The sequence below is a fragment of the Python bivittatus genome, unplaced genomic scaffold (assembly GCF_059951505.1).
Source record: "Python bivittatus isolate LINGU-HERP-01145 unplaced genomic scaffold, Pbiv_v1 ctg000070_np1212, whole genome shotgun sequence".
In the NCBI taxonomy this organism is placed as follows: Eukaryota; Metazoa; Chordata; class Lepidosauria; order Squamata; family Pythonidae; genus Python; species Python bivittatus.
In genome coordinates, this window is record NW_028277034.1 from 50,980,555 (window position 1) to 51,000,647 (window position 20,093).

Below are 20,093 nucleotides of genomic sequence, written 5' to 3' on the forward strand. Positions count from 1 at the left end.
AGAGGAGGAATGCAGGGCTGAAGACAGATGGGCTGGCAAGATTGCATAGCTATCAATTTCCTCTGTTCTTTAAACAAATTCCTTTGGTGACACTGCTGCGTAATTTATAGCCAGGCAGCACAGAACATTATATCCCCCAAGGAGAGCCTGCAAAAATATATAGGGAGCCCAAGCTGGGGCAGTGTGAAGCTGCAACAGAAATAAAGTCTTCCAGAAATTATCAATATTGAGACAAGCTTTGCTTTCTCTGTAACCTGGCTTGGCGTTCGCTTCTTTCTCCGCTGTTAAAAAAAAAGGGCTGGATCCCAGTTCGAATAAGGCTACGGCAGCCCAAGGGATCACTAGATGGCAGCAAAGAGGTGCAGCAACAGTCAACTCTTCGTTACCCCCTTATGGTCGTTGGGAGCTCTGCAGAGCAGATCTGGGAGCCCTGATTGAAAGTGCATTCGGACGGATTCAGGATGACTGAGTTGAAACTGAAACTGAACTGAACTGAATAAATTAAATTAAGACTGTTTGAAGAAAAGGGATGGTCAGTCATGTGTGTGCTTGAAGAAAATGGACTTGGAAAGTGGTTGCCCATTATAGAAAATAATCCTGGGGGAGATGGACCAACATTCTGAGAATATTAGGAGATTCACATGAACTCTTGTTCATATTCCTGTTTGTGCATCTGCATGTTCCTCTATCCTGAAGATCTAACAAATTTATCAACACCGTTAGCAGCCCTGCTTTGGGGCCATTAACACAAATCTAGGACACACAAAGCTACAGAAACTTTCCTCTCCCCCCCCACCAAAAATTCCTTCCTAAATTTCTGCACGTAAAGCTGCAATTAAAAGGTAGAAGATCAAGACCAAGTATAATTCCTCCACATTCAACCCTAAAAGATCCTGAAACCTATACCTGGCTTATTAGAGCTAAATCCTATTAGGTGGGTCTTCTCGATGGTGGCCCCAACATTATGGAATGCTTTGCTGCTGTGAAAAGGGGAGCTCCCACCCTGATCGATTTACACAAAGCAATGAAAAGCTTTTTATTCCAGTGAGCTTTCAGAGGAGACAGCGGAGGTGGGCCTGGGTTGTCTGCAAATGGATTCTTTTTTGTTGTTGGTTTTATCTTATTTTTGTTCCACTGCATACCGCCTGAGCCTTTTCAAGACCAACGGTATACAGAAATGATTGTATTAATTATAAATAAATCAATTTGCAACCACATGAACGGACAATGGAATGCTCAATTAAAATATGTTGAGCTCAGCCAAATTTTGTCCAAACCCAGTTTGAGAGCTATTCTGATCTAGGGGATGTAGTCTTAGATTTGAAAGGGTAAGGTTAAGGAAATGGAAACAGTTTGGGTGACCTTGATATGATCCCTGCTTGAACCATCCATCCTCACAGGTTTTTTGTTAAACAAAAATACATGAGCTACATCCAAACTGTCTTTTGCAAACAGAGAGGGACAATGTTAGAAGGAACCTTTTGTCTGCCTAAACTTTCAGAGAAGAAAAGGTAGGATAGATGTGAAGATAAAATGTGACACTTCATCAGCAAACTTTGCACAAATCAAGTTCCATGCTGCCCCCCATGGAAATTTTTGAAAGTCACACAAAAGATCATCTCTGCAGAACAAGTATATTGTACCCATGATCAATCTTCTGGGCCCCCGTAATATCTTGCCACACAAATTTGGGAAATGTGGTCACAGAAAGTTGGGTGTTAATTAGTACACAGAAAGAAAAATGGCCGTCAATTCTCCTAGATTTATTGGAGCTTCAGAGAATGTATCTCAGTGCTCCGATATCCTTGCAAATGCAAACAAGGAAGAAAATACATGGTCAACAAGCCACGAGGAAGTTATGACGTATGTTCTACATCTGTACATACCTGGCACATTTTGTCTGCCGAGGGAGATGATCTGGATCGGACATGTATGGTCATGGTCTGGTTTTCTGTTCTATCCAGCAAGTCTTCTGCAGAAGCTGACTTCCCAGGCTTCTTGGTGAGCCGTGTCTTTTTCTCCAGGACCTGGTTCACAGGATGTGGTTGGGTGCAAATGTCAAGATCCGTCTGAGTACTTTTAGTAAGCTCTGGATTAACTCTATGATCTTGGCGGCAATCTGCTTTCAGCCAACTGGGAGTGGAGTTACTGCTGCTACTGTGATTTGGGTGGCCCACCATCTTGCTCTCAAATTCAACGGGATTAAAGCAACCGTGATGCCCAGGCAGAGGAGAAAAAACGTGCCCTATTCTAGAGGCCCATTCTAGGGACTCCCTGGGATGAAAAAGACTCTGGTCTTGAAGAGAATTCATGCTGGAAGCTGGTGACAGGGACTGACCATCTTGGCCACTCGTTTGCAGGCAGGGGGTCTGAGAGCCTTCCCTTTCTTGGGATGCTGAAGATGGGCGTTTCCCAGTTTTGCGTTCAATGTAATCTGCAAGGGCATTTTGCTGTAGCTGCTTCAGCTCTGGCCTGGAAAGATTGATGGTAGAACAAGCTTTGTTCTCCTTCTCAAAGATCTTGCGCCGGTCAGCCACTGTGCTCTCTGGGAAAACGAACTGCAGCATCTTCTTCTGAAGTGAGGAGGGTGAGAGTTCATTATCAGACACACCTACTTCATTCATTTTCTCTGGCTCAGAGTAAGACCTCTTTTTCTGTTCAGCAGTTAGCCGTTTCCTCCCCCCAATACGGTGTACGTGCAGAGGTCCAGGAAGTCCTTCTTTATTCGTATGGTCCAGCTTTATCTCTGTTGGCGTGATGCTATGCCTCTCCTTTGGGGTATGCGGAGATGCTGTTGTGCTCCTCATCCCAGTGTGTGCTGAAGCTGGTCTTGGAGCACTTCTCTGAATGTCCTTTCCAAATGCGGGACTAATGTTGAGGTCCTTGCGCCTGAACGAGGTGGCCCTCAAAACTCTTGTCTGAGCATCTTTAATGCTGTTCCTGTAAGCCCTGTTAAAGGGAACATCCCGCTGTGAGCCACGCAGTTCCTTGGTGTTAACTTTCTGTAAGACGTCTCTCTCAGGTTCATCCAACAACTGGAATGTACTTCTGCTCCTCTGCAGCTGCCCTGACTTTTTGTGTGACTCCTTTTCAGAGCATCCGTGGCGATAGTTGCTCTGCTGTTCTGGAAGTGCTACTAAAGCAGTGGTTGCCACCCTCTGCTGCTCTGCAGAATACCGGTTGACCTTCTCTGATTTGCCAGCACTTCGTTCATTTGGATAGAGCACATTTGGGTACAGGTCTGAGTTCTTTGTGCTGGCCAGCCTGCCGTGTTCATTTAGCAGCTGACCATACTCTTGTGAGTTATGCCTATTTCGGATATCTTCAACATTGGACTTCTTTGATCCAGAATTTTGGCTCAAGCCATTTGCACTCTGTGGCCGCTGATGGCCTTGTTCACGCTGCTCTATCTCGCTGACCTTCTCCAGCACAGAACATCGGGCCTTCCTAGACTCCGTTTTCCCACACCAAGGGTTCTGAAAGCTGTTGCTGCTGCAAGGTCGGAACTGGTCAGTTCTGAAATCGGATGTCTTTGGGAGCAATGGAGAAGAAGGCTCCTCGTACTTTGGTTCCATGCCATGGCCATACTCTGTACTAGCAGTGGCATCCCGGTGATCTTCCAAGGCACGCCATTCTCTGTCCTGCCAATATTCAGGGACCTGCTCCTGACAATCCTTTTCTTCCTGGCTGGCAGAGTTAACAAAATGCCACTTGGCACCAGAACAACTCTTACATTCCTGCACCTCCTTCAGATCCATGGTGTTCTGAAGCTGAGTACTCTCTGGGATATTTTGCAAGGAGGAAAATATGTACTGCTTGGCTTTATTGGGGCTCCATTGGTTTTGTGCTATGGAATCCCTCTCGCTTCTCTGCAGGTTAGCATTCCTGTCCTCTTGCTGCTCTCCTGAACTGTATTCCTTTGATGGGCAACAGGCTTTGCTGTCAGTCACATCTCTCAGGTGAAATGACCAGGGCTGAAAGGCATGGTTCAAGTGCTGTGCATTTTTTGCACTTTCTTGGATTGTGGGTTGTGCTGTATAGGTGGGCTTTGCCTCATCCTGTCTGGGAGAGGTTGGGTAGGCTTGAGGATGGGTTCTGTATAAGATGATTTTTGAAGCCTCATCGCCCATCTTTTTTTTCCCTGCCACTGATGGTCCACATTCGGGATGGTAGAAGATAGTCGCCTTGTTAGGAACGCTTTGGTTTCCATTCTCATCCAAGGCAGAATGTGGCTTGCAGGTAACAGCCTTTTCGTATGAAGCTGGGAAAGAAGCAGGAGGCGGAGCATGCGCACTCTCTTTGGCAAGCGCTGGGTACACCAGCCCACTATTGTTCGCGGAAGGAGGAACCTGGGCAAAGTGTGGCTCAGGAGAAGGAACGGGGTAAACCCCAGTAGGAAGCATTGGCTGTCCTGGTTGAGCAGCTTGAGGGTAGCCTTGTTTGGGCTTCAAGGTGGGACTACCCTCTGGACTCCTCTCCATCACAGTGTGGAGCTGTCCTTCTAGGAATGCAGGTTTCGAAAGCTGTCCTGGAGGAGGAGTGCCTTGACCTAGGAGAAGCCAAGCATTTTTGGGATGAGTCCTAAGTGACTTCCTTTGCTCAAGACTAGACCAAGAGCTGGGCCTATCATGGTGCCTTATTGCTGCATAGCTATCACTTCGGGTGGGTGGCATGGGAGGCCCCTTCACATACTGGCTCTCGCTGTCCGAAGAATTCCGTGTTTGTGGACCCTTGTTATGGCCGTGTAGCCTGCTGGAGCTGTAACCTTTAGTGTGGGCCTCGCAGGTGGGCACAAGAGCAGAAGACTTCACTTCATATTCCTCTGAAACTCCTCTCTGGGCATTGTAGACAGTCTTAATGTACCTGATGTCTGCCTGCCGCATTCCCCCTTCCTGTGGTCTGCCCCGGGAATGCACATTCTCCATGGAGTAAGATCTCTCCTTGCTGAATGGAGGCAGTTGATATTCAGGGGTGCTGGAACTCGTTGAAAAGGAGCTGTAAGCAGAATCCCTCTTGCTGTGAAGGTGAGCAAGCTGGTCAATACTACTGGTGGATTTGGCTGGCGAAAGATGGCAGGGATGATGGGTGTATCCTGCAGGCATATGGTCCAAACTCTCCATGCTTCCCCTGGAGCTGTACTGGTCAGGACTTCTTCTTAAAAAGCCATGGTCATAGTTGGAGAGATCACTGGTGGAGGAACTGAAGACAGAAGCAAGCGAGAGAGAGGGAGGGAGAGACACACACACACATATACACAGAGGAAACACTGGTTAGCATCAATATGTGAGCAAGAGAGAGTCGTTCTGACTTATAAAGGGACCGAGGGATATGTTTAGTTTTTAGAGGATAGACAAAAACCCATATTTGGGCCTCGTTCTGTTCTTAGTGTGCAGTCATCCTGGTTTCCTAGAAAGAATTACTTGACATTGCAACATATGTCTCTTATTTATCACTGTAAAGGGAGGGAAAAAAATAGCTGGAGCAAGGCTTTGCAGGGAAGTGCGTGCGTGTCTACTCCACCCATGAGATTCATCACAAGCATCCTAAACATCACCAAAATATCCAGACATCGTTAGAGAAAGGAAGATCAGGAGAAGGAGGCGAGAAATCTGTCCCTTCTTTCTCTTTCTTTTTACTCCCTTTTTTTCTTTTTAGGGGGTGAAGGCAACAGCCTTCTGGAAATTCCAACTAGACTGGGGATGTTTTTGAAAATTAAACACACATGACAGGAAAGAAGGCCATGAGGAATGGGTGTGGGAAGAGAAACAGAAAGCTGGTAAACCTCAATAGTTTCAGGAAGTCATCAACCGAGGTTCTCCCAGAGGACACTCCTGTCAGAAAGCTCAAAGTTAGGGGGCAAAATTAAAACATCCCTTGTCAAGCCGGCTGGGACATCCCCCTCCCACCAAAACACACAAATAATTGTCACTGCTACTCTGAAGAGGACAGAACTGGATTCTTCAATCCAGCCCCCCACAAACAGGTGTCCTTCAAACGTGCTGGACTTCAATTCCAGGCCATGCTGGCTGGGAATTCTTGGCATTGAAGTCCAAGACAAGGGTGGGAAGATTGCTATAATCAAGCATTCTTTTCGCTCATGCTGGAGCCCATTTGGTGTAGTGGTTAAAGCAGTGTTTCTCAACCTTGGCAGCTTGAAGATGTGTGGACTTCAACTTCCAGAATTCTCCAGCCATGGAGAACAGCATCTTCAAGTTGCCAGTGTTGAGAAACACTGGGTTAAAGGGCACAGGCTAGGACCCAAGAGACTGTGAGTTCTAGTCCTGCCTCAGACAGAAGGCTATCTTAATGACTCTGGGCCAGTCACTCTCTCTCAGCCCTAGGAAGAAGAAGAAGGCAAGGGCAAGCAAACTCCAAGGACTCGTCCAGACAGTCGCCAGGAGTCAAGGCTGGTTTGAAGCTACAAAAACAAACAAGCAAGCAAACAAACAAACCACCCTAAAACCAGCGAAGGGAAAAAGGACCAGTCCTGTACTAATTAGTTCACTGATAAATATAGACCTGGGAAATCCTGAGTTTAAGCATCATGTGACACACTAATAGGCTAAGTCATTACTGGAAACATCATGACACAGAAGCATGCGGTGGGGCCTATTCTGCCCATATGTCAAGAAATTTTGGGCTGCTTTGGAATGGGCTGAAGAAGAGGGGTGAAATTAGACTTGTCTAAGTTGGACTAAAATAGACTAAAACAAACTTTAGCCCAAGTTGGACTAAAGTGCCATCAGTAGTCTTAAGTTCTTTCCTAGTTTCATCTTAGTAAATTCTAGAGGCTGGAGAGAACCAACTCAGTGTCTTCTTTTTAATTTCATTTTTTCCCTTATCTACCATAATCAGAAGATCCTCTCTGACTCAGGAAGATGATCTTTATGTGTAGACTACTAATGCTGCTTTAAAGGAATTCTCATGAGTACAAAACATGAAAAATAATATAATTTTTTCAAGAGCACTAATTCATAAACTACATGCACGGTACATTTAATCTGATAAACTATCAAGGAAAAAAATGAATACATTACTCAAAGTCTCATAAAAAGGTTCTGCTCAATGTTTACTAAGGAGTTGTAGACAGTTAGGGAGATGACCTTGGACAAGGAATCCAGAAGCCGTTAGGGAAACACCAGGTGCAGAAGAAGTAATACATGTTATTTAAGTCCAGGGAGGTGGGAAAGTATTACAAAGAGGCTCAGACTACCCCCTATCCCCAGGTTAAAAAAGGCACAGAAGGGAAGACCCTGCAGACTTGCAAGATTCTGTTCCTATAGTCTATTTCAATAAAGTACAGTTGCAGTCTTCCTGTGGAGTCTGTTTCCTGATCTGGTCTACCTTGAAAGGCTGACATCAGTAGCAAAATAAAGAGGAAAAAGTCAGTAAGAGAGGAGAGAAAATTGCAGGTTTTATCTCTGGAGGTTCCAGGTAGGACTGAAAAAAATCATGCCTATAACCATGAAATGCTTATACAGGTCAGTGCTGACAGCATGGCCCTAGAAAGACTAGCAGCCCAACTTCTATCATGGTTCCAAGCTGCAACTGAAAGTAAGTTTGATTTGACCCTTCAAGGCTTCCTAATAAGACACAGCAAAATATTCCAGCCTCAGAGGGAGAGGAATTGCTCTGCATTTCTAGTCAGGAGTGGCAATGCATAAATACTAAAAGTTCTGATGGATCAGACTATACAACAATTATCATGGAAAAATCTACAAGGAGGAGATGCAAACCATACTTAGCTTTCAGAAGTTTAGGAGATGTTGCTTACAAAAGATCATGAAACACAAAGCAAAAAGCAAGAAAACATTAAAGACTGACGATTAATTGCTTTGAAAGTGGAGGTAATATACTGCCCTCCTGGTTAGTAACTATTCATATAAATTCAAAGTTAATGCATGTTGAATTATATACACTTTTTATGAGTGTCACCAGCTCCCATCTTTGCCCTCTGCTCTCTAAATGTTTTGTTCTCAAATCTTTGAGACTTCTTTGGTTGGTATTTATGTGGGATATGGGGATCTTGGAGTGCGAAGCAGGAACTCACAGCTTCAGACTCTGGTCTGTTTTGGTGAATCATTTAGGACTGGGTCTGCTCAGATATTCAGACTCCTTCAAAGGTGGGTAGTCCTTTTAGTTGGCAGACAAATTGGGACTTCTGAATTGCCAAAGCCTAGTATAAATATTGAAGGCCAGTTTGATGTAGTAGTTAAAGCACCAGGCTAGAAACCCGGAGACCGTGAGCCTTAGGCACAAAGACAGCTGGGTGACCTTGGGCCAGTTGCTCTCTCTCAGCCCTAGGAAGAACACAAGGGTAAACCACTGTCAAAAATGTTGCCAAGAAAACTGCAGGGACTAGTTCAGACAATAGCCAGGAGTCAAGACTGATTTGAAGACACCCACCCCCACATTGTAAGAATAAATATTGTAGAACATCCAGGCTATAAGCCAGTGTTTCTCAACCTCAGCAACTTGAAGATGGGTGGACTTCAACTCCCAGAATTCCCCCAACCATCTTGCTGAGATTGAGAAACACTGCTGGCTGGGGGAATTCTGGGAGTTGAAGTCCACCCATCTTCAAGTTGCTGAGGCTGAGAAACACTACTATAAGTCAATAGTCTTTCTTTCAATGATGTCTATGCTGCATCTAAAGACAGCTTAGCTCAAGAGCAGTCTAGGTTGTGTATCATGCAGTTCTCTCCTTCCTACTTTCTCCCAGGATCTGCTGCTTCACTCTGCCTAATGCTAACATTACCTTCTGCTTGGTCCAGCTAAAGCTCCAATTTAAGCCTTTATTCTAAATAGAGCCCTCAAGGCTGAATTTTGGTTTCAACCCTAACAACTGACTTTCAGGATATGTTACATCCAAATTAATATATGACTGTTATCTGTAGACTATCCACATCTCCTGCTTTGATCAAAGCAATCACCATTTCAAAGGGGAAGTCTTTTCTGTTTTCCTACTTTGTCATCTCTTTCCATGGATGGTTTCTGGGCTAATGCTGATTTTTCCATCATCAGATACAGAGAAGAAAAAAGGGAAAAAAGGAAGAAAGGGAACAACTTAAGTAACCAGGGACCAAATGGAAGAAATGCAATGAGCCATAAAGAAAGCATGACAGAGGGGATGTTGAGGAGGAATTCCTTTGGCAGAACTAGCCATTTTTCTTGTTTAAAGTTCATTTTCTCCACTGTCCTTTTCATCTGTTGATGAAACAGCTAAGGAACCTCAGCCTCTGAGAGTTTGATCTCTCTAACAGAAAGCCCCATCTATCTACTGCCAAAACAGAGCAAGATCCTGACGGAGGGTTGGCCATCTGTCCACTGGATGCCAGTAGGAGTTTGCAACATGGAAACTCCTTGAGAAGCCAACATGGCTAAAGAGAGGTGTGAGAGGAAACACCATTCTAGGCCTGGGAACTCTTTGCAACCAGCCATAGCACTGAAATAAACACAGTATTTCTTCAAGAATGACTCCACCAGATTATTTATGTTGGTTAAGATCAAGAATAAGAACACAGGTCTCTACTGAAAGATTTTCTCTTTCTGGCCCTCCCCTGCCCCATAATACTAGAGTTTCATCCTGTTTTCCCATCCCATGACTCTTTGATCTCAATAAATTACTGGTGGTGCCAGTTTTCGCAGGGAATGTGAGATCCCAGAGGTAGACTTGTGAAGCAGAGACAGTCCTATCATTCTGTTGAGATTCAAAAATTGCCAGAAGCAGAGATGTGTATTAAACTGAATTTCTTTGCCTGTACATACAAAAGAAGCCAGAATTATCATTAATGTTCTTCAGATATCTTAAGTTCACTCTCATGAACATCTACTTATATGCCAGTTTGAACATACAGGTAATCCTCGCTGGTGTCCACTCATTCAGTGACCATTTGAAGTTACGACAGTGCTGAACGAGGGGTACTTATGATGTGTCCTTATAGTTGTGGCTGTCACAGCGTCACTGAAGTCACATGATTGCGATTTAGGCGCTTGGCAACCAGCTTGCAATTACAAAGCCACAGTGTTCCACGGTCACCATTTGTGACCTTCACTGCCAGCTTCTGACAAGCAAAGTCAGTGGGGAAGCTGGCAGGAAGTTGCAAATGGCAATCACGTGACCGTGGGACGCTGCAACTGTCCAGGATTTGCCTAATGATAGCAACTGGGACTGCCAGAACTGCCGTCGTAAGTCGGCGCAGTCATGTGATATCCCGCCTTATGACTGCATTGCTTAGTGACGGAGTTCCTGGTCCCTGATTGGGTAAGCCTTGGTAAAGGCTTACCTGTACAGTTTAAGGAACCAGAAACTATTCTATGCAGTACATTCTGAAAAAACTGAAGCCAAAGTAGCATCTGCATTTGTTAGAATTGAAATCTGAAGCTTGAATACATTTTGCAAACTAGAATGAACTAATACAAACAAAATGAAAACAGAATAAGTTACATAAGAATATGTAACTTTCTCAACTACAAATGTTATGAAATTTAGATTATCTTAATGTGGGCTTTTTTTAAAAGAAATAAACAGTGATCAACAAAACACTGAAAATGATGTGCACCAGTAAACTCCGTCACTAAGCAATGCAGTCGTAAGGTGTGATATCACGTGACTGCGCCAACTTACGACGGCAGTCTTGGCAGTCCCAGTTGCTATCATTAGGCAAATCCTGGACAGTTGCCGCGTCCCATGGTCATGTGATTGCCATTTGCAACTTGTATACATATATACACTATATTAAAGCACCCCTACCAACATACATATATTGGATGTATATATAACTCCATTTATCTTAAGGATACATGAAAATATCAACACCCTTATACAGTCTTTCTACCTGAAGGTATATTTATATAGGTAGAAATAATCTACTGAGAATTCCATCAACAAACTGAAAAATTAAGACTGGATGTGAATAAAATACTGTTTCATTAAAAGATTCCTCAAGACTCTTCATTGCTGTATTAATTTTTCAAATTAAACAAAAATTAATGATCCAAATAAAGATATAATTTAGTTTTTCATTATTTTGCTATAGGAAAACTGGCTGATAAGAAGAACAACTGAATTATTTTTGACAACTGAATTAAATGGTATTGCATCATCTTGAATGTCTAGGAAAACTGCAATAAAGCTACATTGGTATTAATTCTTACAATCTTTCCAATGTCCTCTAAAATTTTTGACCCAAATTAGCTAAAGGGATATAGCCCACTGGGATGGTAATTCCTTTACCAATTTAAAATGAATTTTATACCATAAATGGGCCCAAACCCAACCAATCAAATCATTTTCTCATAGTTTAAGACTGTCAAGAGAGGATCTAAGAGTTTTACAGTATATTAATATTTAGAGATTCCTTTAATTTTAAATGATGCAAATATACACTATTCTTGAAATGCTGTTTATGTTCTTGACTTGAGAAAATCTCATGTGTTTAAGGAATTACTCCATTTGCCTAATTTAAGACCAAGTTGTGACCAATTTTTCTGTAAATTATGTTCAACAGAAATAGATTCTCCTTCAGTAATTAGCTCTCTAATTCAATAAAGCCCCCTGCCTTCCCATGTCCAGAACTATTTTGTCTGTGTATAAATACTGAAGTGATCAAGCAATAGGAGAAAATGAGGATGATCACCAGCTAGAATTTATTTACCTCTTTTTCAAACATCTAAGATAAGTTTTCAAGATGGATTTCTGCTAGCAGATACAAAGGTTTAAATATTTGTAAGGAATACTATTTCCCTGATAGTCTGAGTTATCACATAATTCAGAATTATGACCCATAGCTATGTCTGAATTATGTAGGAAGAGTGTTGATGCCTTTGAACTTTGGTGTTGGAGAAGACTCCTGAGAATAATACGGACATCCAAGAAAACAAACTGATGAATCATCAAACTAATCAATCTAGAGTTCTCACTCGAGGAACAAATGACCAGGCTCAAATTATCCAGCTCTCTGGAAAAGGCTCTAATGCTGGGAAAGGCGGAAAGAAAGAGAAGAGGACAACCAGCAGCAAGGTGGATGGACTCAGTTACAGTGACGATGAGTTGAGAGACTTGAAAGACCAGGTTGGGGACAAACCTTCCTAAAGAAAATCTATCTATGTGGTCTCTAGGAGTCAAAAATGACTTGATGGCAAATAATCATAATAATCCTCTTAAAAGTTCACCATACTTTTGCTTAAACTGTATGATACATATCTAAATCTAGGTTTTTATAATTATTCATAAAAGCAAAATAATTCTTTGCCATGTGCAAAATCAAGTCATAGATAGTTGGCTGGAACTTTCTGAAGGAGTTTGATTTATTTTTGTGTTTGTTTCTGGTGCACAGTATTCATAGCCTTGCTCATAAAACTTCCAAAAGTTTGAGCCAGGAGTCAAACAAGGCTCGCGAGATGATGCAATTAGAGCTCTGAACGAATCTCAATGCTAGATAAATCTCCAACGTTTTGCAAAACTGTTGGGGCCATGTGCCTGCACACAGTGGTTCTAAATCCATAAAGGTAGTGTAGCATTTGAGAGTTAGTGCAGTGAATTGTCCCTAAGAGTGGGATGGTCTGCTTCCAGCAGAAAAGACGAGGTTCTTTCTGGAGGAGAAAGGACAGACCACACCACCTCATACTACTTCTCAGGAGCTGATCTGTGGTCAAGATGTTGAAAGACTTACCTTGGATGGTAGGCTTGATGCCAAGGACTGCTAATCATCCCTGGAGATACTTGCATCATACTGAGATCGGCTGGGGTCTCTGGGAACTTGGCTGAATGCCAGGAGTGTGATCGGCCCACAGGATCACTTTGCCTGTGAGGAACAGGTAACATTATTAGAGTTGTCCATTTGCTCAGGTACCCTGGTACGTATAGCACAATTACAATCGTTATTCAGCATTTACCGTGTGCCAAAAATGTGACACTGTCCAGAATTTAAACATGCCACAGTCTCTGCTCTCTGATTTTTTTATTACATTCTGCTCTTCTACTAGTCAGGGATGAAAAGATCACCCTGCTGGAAAACCAATTATTTATTTAACTGGAGATGGATGTTCTAATTGTGATGATCTGAGAACTAAGCAAACAAAATACTGCATGCTGTTAATTTCATCTCCCATTTTGGCAGCTGCAATTTATCAATGTTAAGGGCAATGTGGCCTTTAGGTGGTGGTTTCAAATTCACAAATAAGCCTATTATCTGTGACTGGCTACAAGTCCTATAAATTGAGTAGATTATAGGAGACCCAGAGTACAGAACAACAGAGATATTGGAGTAAAACCTATACAGGAAAACATCTGTCTCCATACTACGTAAATTAAATGATTTCAATGGGAAGCAAATCCACGAAAAGTGTAGCAGACAATTTCTGTAGAATTTATGTAATTCAGGGATGGGCCCATGTCTTGCTGCTGACAATAACAGCTCAAAACATAGAATTGTAGAGCTTGGTGGATCACCAGGATCATCTACTCCCATCTTCTGCAATGTGCAGGAAAACCAATTAATGAGAAGTGAATGTCTAGCCTCTTCTTAAAAGCTTCCAGATATGGAGAACCCACCATTTCCCTTGATAGCCTGTTCCGCTTTGGTACAGATTTTATCAGAAACTTCTTCCTTATATTTCAATGAAATGTAGGTAGCTGCAACTCATATTCACTATTTCTGGGTTGCGTACTACCAAATGCCAAAAAAATCCACAGATTTCCTAAAGTGATGTCAAACCTACTCTGACACAGCTGGGCAAATAATTCGAGAAGTCCACAAGCTTCTGTCTAAAAATGTTTTCCAGCATCCAAAATAGACATGCTGTATTTGGGGATGCTGAATAAGTGCAACGTAAATGTGGAAAATTGCATGCAGTCATGAATATATTAGAGAAAGATGCATACAAAAATGAGTATGGGAGAAAAGTGACATGTAACTATTCTGACATTGCTTATTATTATATTTTTTTTGGAAAAAACTTGACAGAATAGATTAATACCTGACTGCCTACCCTCCTGACCCAGACCTGATTTAAAATGAGCTCCTGGCCCTGCTACATACACACAACAAAGTGAACTGATGAGTAATACTTCTTTCATAATCTCTATGCTGGTAGATGTAGCTTATGTCATGCTGGCAAGACAAATTGTACCTATCCATATTCTCTGATCTTCACAATGATTAAATACAGAAGAGCTCTGCATCTGATCATGCTAGCCAGAGGAGAAAAATGAACATATATGGTTAAAAAAAAAATAGAAACAGCTCCCAGATTTAGAAGATGTCTCTCTATATTAGATTATTAGAAAGGACATCTTTTCACCGATTCCTTTTTAAAAATTCCCTAGATTCCTACTGATAAATATTCCACATCCAGGCTGGAAAACTCCAGATGTCCATTAGGCAGCAGGAAAAAATTACAGTCTATTCCCTGGATGAATTACTGTAATAATTCCCAATAATTTCTTGGGCTGGTTTGAGAGAAATCAAACTGCTGTGAGACAACTGGAACATGATGATGATGATGATAAAAAGGTGCTTGTCTATATATTGCGGCTCGCAATCTTTTCTAAGCTGTGAGTTGTAATGTGGGTGTGTTGGGGGCAGGATGTGAGTAAGGAAAGGTGAAGGTAGTGATGGTCAAAATAAAAACTGGCCATCTCTAAGTAAAAACCATACACACCCATATTTATTTCTCCCTCAACTGGCTGGCTGGGGAATTCTGGAACTCCACACGTCTTAAAGTTGCCAAGGTCGAGAAACACTGGACTAGTTTGATAGAGGGTGTACTCAAATTATATTTCAGCCTTCTGGAGATGTGTTACCAAAGCTGACCAGTATTGTCCTTGCCAGGAGTACAGAATGTTGCAACCCCAGTGCTCAGAAATTTATCCCTGCAATAAATGGCCATATTATTCATAGAAGATGTTTCTTTTGACTCTTGATGACTTCATGGACATGTTCCGGTAGTTGTCTTGACAGCACTGTAAAAGTACTTTGTTATTCTCTTCCTTTGGTGTGTTTTTTCAACTCCTCAATCTAGTCTGCAGTTGTGGGATCACTGGTGATTTCCCATCCAACTACAAACCAGGATAGACCCTGCTGAGCATTCTGGGACCAGCCAAAGTTGGCTAGGTGCTGCCCTGTAGTTATTAACATTCTGAATTAAAACAAATAGAACTCCTAGTCTATTGATGAATGTTAAAAAGGGTCAAAATCAGAATATAAGGCAAGGTGAAATTAAATAAATCCATACTGGATTTATTTTTCTCTTTATGTACATATATATTTATCAGTTCTAAATTTCCAGATTTTGTTGTGTCATCATCCAGTCATAAACTCAATTTCCTAGAAGACCTGAAAGACTTACTGATCTTCACTCAGTTTCATGCAATATGCCACATTGTTCATCTTTCCATGTTTATACAACTAAATAAAAGTCATATCTGCAACCAATGATAAAGGCGGCAGATACAGGTAGTTCTCACTTAATGGTTGCCCTTTTAGAGATCATTCAAAGTTATGTCAACTCTGAAAAAGTAACTTTAGGACTGGTCCTCACACTTATGACATTCGCAGCGTCCCCGGGGTCACGTGATTGAGATTCGGGCGCTTCACAACCAACAGGCGTTTACAACTGTTGCAGCGTCCCATGGTCACGTTATCACCAATTGTGACCTTCACAGCTGGCTTCTGACAAGCAGAGTCAGTGGAGAAACTGGCAGTAAAACTGAAGCCACAGTCATGTGATGTCTCACTCAATGACTACATGTGATGGAATGGAATTATGAAGGCCAGGCTCAGGGAGATAAACATTTCCTTAGCTCGCCAGAGGAGCATGGGAGATACAAGAGGATGAGACTGGCACCTCCCTGAGGAATTCACACTGTTGTGCTGGCTGACTTGGGAGATGGGGTTTCAGTCTGGGAAGATTCTTGCTAGAGGTTGTAGCTAATAAACAAAGCTGAACTGAATTGGGAAGATTGATGTCAGGCCTAGCCCAAGGAACTCCAAGAGACAATGCAAATTCAGTTCAGCTATGTTTATTAGCTACAACCTCTAGCAAGAATCTTCCCAGACTGAAACCCCATCTCCCAAGTCAGCCAGCACAACAGTGTGAATTCCTCAGGGAGGTGCCAGTCTCATCCTCTTGTATCTCCCATGCTCCTCTGGCGAGCTAAGAAAATGTTTATCTCCCTGAGCCTGGCCTTCATAATTCCATTCCATCACACTACATTGCTTAGTGATGGAGTTGCTGGTCCCAATTGTGGTTGTTAAGCAAGGACTACCTGTATTTGAATTCTCTCCCATTCAGACATTCTTCTCTAGCAAGGCTTCTTCCTGTCTGCAAGCAAAGTTCTCATCAACATATTCTACCTTTAGTTGAAGAGCAGGGCTGCATTCTAGGGAGCTTCTAAAGACACAGGGCTCTACACATACGAGAGAGATGAAAAAGGAGAAAGCCTCAGAGATGTACATCTACCTAAACACACAGCTTTCTTCAGGGTCACGAGACCTTGATTCTTCCGATACAGCCAGGCAACATTTTCCCACCGAAATGCATTTGGCATTTCATTATTCTACTAAATAGCACTGTATTTACACGTTATATGCATGTGAGGCCCGCACCTTTATTTGGCAGGTCAAGACAGTAAACGAGCACGTAAACAGAGTTTGGAGAACTTGAAAGGCTGCATGGCATTTTATGGTCTTGAGCTGCAGTCATAAAAGCATTATCCCACCATGGAGTTTGACATTCTTTTATATGGGTAATAGTTTCACATACAGTGAGACACGGCCTTTTCCCTCTATATATAGCACCTGCTAGGGGAGAAGGGCAGAAGATAGTATCTGCTTTCAGAAGGACTTCCCAGCCAGAACTCCTCTGGATAGAGATTTCATCACTTCTGCTCCATGGGCTAAAGGTGGTAAGTTTACTAGTCTGAGAGTCCCTTAGAGTGGGCTAACCTGTCTGTCCTTAAAATAAGATAAAATAAAATAAAATAAAATAAAATAAATGGGAGCTTGGGTTCTAACAGAGGAAGAACTGCTGCTTCTTTTCATTGTTTTTTGTTAACTATTGCTTGGCATTATGGTGTGTGTTATGAAGATAGCAGGAAAGTTGGGAACAGAGTTTGGCCTTGAAGTAGTAACTGCTGGGGGAGATTTGTTGGAAACCTGCAATGTGGCTACTGTAGAGAAAAAAGGATATGTTGGGGGTTGGCCTTACTTCTTCTCCAGTTGCAATTTAACCAAAGCAGCAGAGATGGTAGACCAGTGTTTCTCAACCTTGGGAACTCGTAAGGTGTGTGGACTTCCACTCCCAGAATTCCCCAGCCAGCATGGCTGGCTGGGGAATTCTGGGGCTAGAAGTCCACTCATCTTCAAGTAGCCAAGGTTGAGAAACACTGCGGTAGACTCTCCAATCTGAAGGTCCTGCTTTTTAAATACCAGATCAGTTGCTGGTAAATATCTATTACCCAGGATTTAATTCTGGTGGAAGGCTCTGGCCTGGCAGGTATTACAGATTTTAATTTTGATTCTGAATTTAGTTGCATTAATTCTGTTTTATTACACACAGTACTTTGCATGTTTAATGCTGTATCTTGCCTTGAGAGTTGGAATAAGCAGAAAGCTTAGTTATAAATCCCATAATAAACAAGTAAATAAGCTTTTCTTTGGAAGAGAAGTCTTTTATTTATTTATTTATTTATTTATTTATTTATTTATTTATATTTCAGATTTGGTCACCGCCCATCTCACTAGAAAGTGACTTATCAGGAATTGTTTTGGTATTAAAAAGACATGTCTGAATGCAGAAGCCTGTCTAGGGCTACAAGATCTGGATTGCAAAAATCCTGGCAGCTATCCGATGGCAACACAAAGAGTTTTTCCTAATTCTCTGCTACTACTTAGATTTTTGCAACCCAGATCTAGTAGCCCTATTCTCCACCTGCTTCCATCTTCCAGAGCCAGTTAATATACTGCTCTGGATTCTAGGGCAAGATCATTTAAATCATCATTTTCTCTCTGGTTGTGAGGACAACTTTTGCCCCACCACCCAAGAAGTCTATGTTCAGTTATCTAGTATGTTCACAATGAATGCTACTCCCCCAAAGGAAAACATAGAAATACTTTCAATTTCCTTATTTTTTCCTCTTGTTTTTCTATCTAACGCTTCCCCAATGTTTTGGAAATTCAGTCAAAGGCGTCAGATTGTGGAAGGCTTTTCCACTGGATTCTAAGGTACAGAGGTTGGACCTAAGATGAAAATTTGACACTTTCATTGCTGGCTATGTGTTTAATTGTCTTGTGACCTTCAAGCACGATTAAAAGGAAATCTACACATACTTTTAATTCCTACCTTTTTATTTATCGCATTCTTTTCAAAATTATCTTTTGGGTAGCATTGAATAATAATAATAATTAAAACCTGCAAAGCAATTTAGAAGTGCTATAAATACATGTGCAAAAAAGAGAGAGAAAAAAGTAGGGAGCAAGTTATGGCTAAGGAAAAACGGAATCAAAAGGGCTGTTTCTTTCAATCCTTTGCGGCATGAAACTCTTATATCCTTGATGCTACATCTGTACAAAAGGGAGAAAATTTATCTTTGCTGAAAAACTCACATTGCTATATTAGCTATTTGTTCTGCTTGAATATTCTAAAACAGTGTTCCTCAACCTTTGCAACTTTAAGTTATGTGGACTTCAGCTCCCAGAATTCCCCAGCCAGCCTGGCTGGGGAATTCTGGGAGTTGAAGTCCACATATCTTAAAGTTGCAAAGGTTGAGGAACACTGTTCTAAAACACCTATTCCCTGTGTGAACTTGAAGTAAAATAATCAAGAAATGGCCACAAGTAAAACTCAACCTTTCAGTTCTGTAGAGATTTTTGTCTCCTCTAATGTCAACATTTGATTGCCAACGGTCATACTACAGTATGCCTGCAAAAAAGATCCAGGTCACAGTTACAAACAGTGTTTAACAGGTTATCTATGACAGACTTAAATGCACCTCGAGGCGAGCATAGAAAAAGCTACTTGAGATATATTTGGGGACTCAACTTTAATTCCCCTTGTGCTGCAGAACCCACCATCCTACTGTATATCATGGATTCCTTTTGAAAGTTTCCTCAGTTGTCACATGGTAGGAAGGGTCAGCTACTAGGAAAATATAAGGATAAGAGATATTCACCTCTATTAATATAAGGATAAGCACCTTCTGGATGCAGTTAATTTATTGTGTGGATCTTGGATTTTTTTTTTTAGATTTTTTTATCCACCTTTATTATTTTTAGAAATAACTCAAGGCGGAGAACATACCTATACTCCTTCCTCCTCCTATTTTCCCCACAACAACCACCCTGTGAGGTGAGTTGGGCTGAGAGAGAGGGACTGGCCCAAAGTCACCCAGCCGGCTTTCATGCCTAAGGCGGGACTAGAACTCACTGTCTCCTGCGTTCTAGCCTGGTGCCTTAACCACTAGACCAAACTAGCTCACCAAATAAACTACCAAATAAAAGGGGTAAGTAAATTCCAAAGCTTTGCTTTGAACTCAACAATAAAAACATGTTTCTCAACGGTATATTGCAGACCGGAGTATTTTTGCACTGCATGAATACCATAATGTATGCCCAACTTCAAGCTCCTTAGTTCCTCATCATGATAATATCAAATTGTACCAATTCAGGACATCTATCTGCAACCCACCCCCAGATGTAGAGGTGCTTCAGAGCTGGTATGGGCATGACTGGCTCAACTGTTGGTGTCCCCTTAAAGAAGACACACCTTTCTCTGGGTTTGGGTGGTTGCCATCTCCAAGTTAAAGAGGTGTCAAGGAGGTGTGAAAAGGTGCTTCAGAATGAGCATGGACACACAGTTGAACACAAACATGACCTTTCCTGGGATCAAGTGGCAACCATGTGAGTCCAGAAAAAGACCTGCCTTCTCTACAAGAGGAAACTTGATATGCCCAAAACACCTTTCGGCCTTTAGCTTTGAAGCCCTCCACATCCCTAAAGAATATGCATTGTTTTCTCTCCTGCTTCAGGGAGTTTTTCTGATTTGGCGTTCGGAAAACCTACTTCTGAGCTATTCTACTGCTCTGTGAAGTA

General features: G+C 42.0%; 1 protein-coding gene across 2 annotated transcripts in view; it reads right to left on the reverse strand.

The window, feature by feature from the left end:
* SHROOM3 (shroom family member 3) overlaps nucleotides 1-20,093 on the reverse strand; it is a 130,312-nt gene that overhangs the window by 18,679 nt on the left and 91,540 nt on the right. For both annotated transcript variants that reach the window (XM_088133156.1, XM_088133155.1), the window contains exons 3-4: nucleotides 12,675-12,806; nucleotides 1,887-5,199 (exon numbers count right to left, since the gene is read on the reverse strand). In XM_088133156.1, coding sequence (XP_087989282.1) covers nucleotides 1,887-5,199; nucleotides 12,675-12,733 — 3,372 coding nt within the window. In that variant the 5' untranslated portion in view covers nucleotides 12,734-12,806. The remainder of the gene's footprint in view (nucleotides 1-1,886; nucleotides 5,200-12,674; nucleotides 12,807-20,093) is intronic.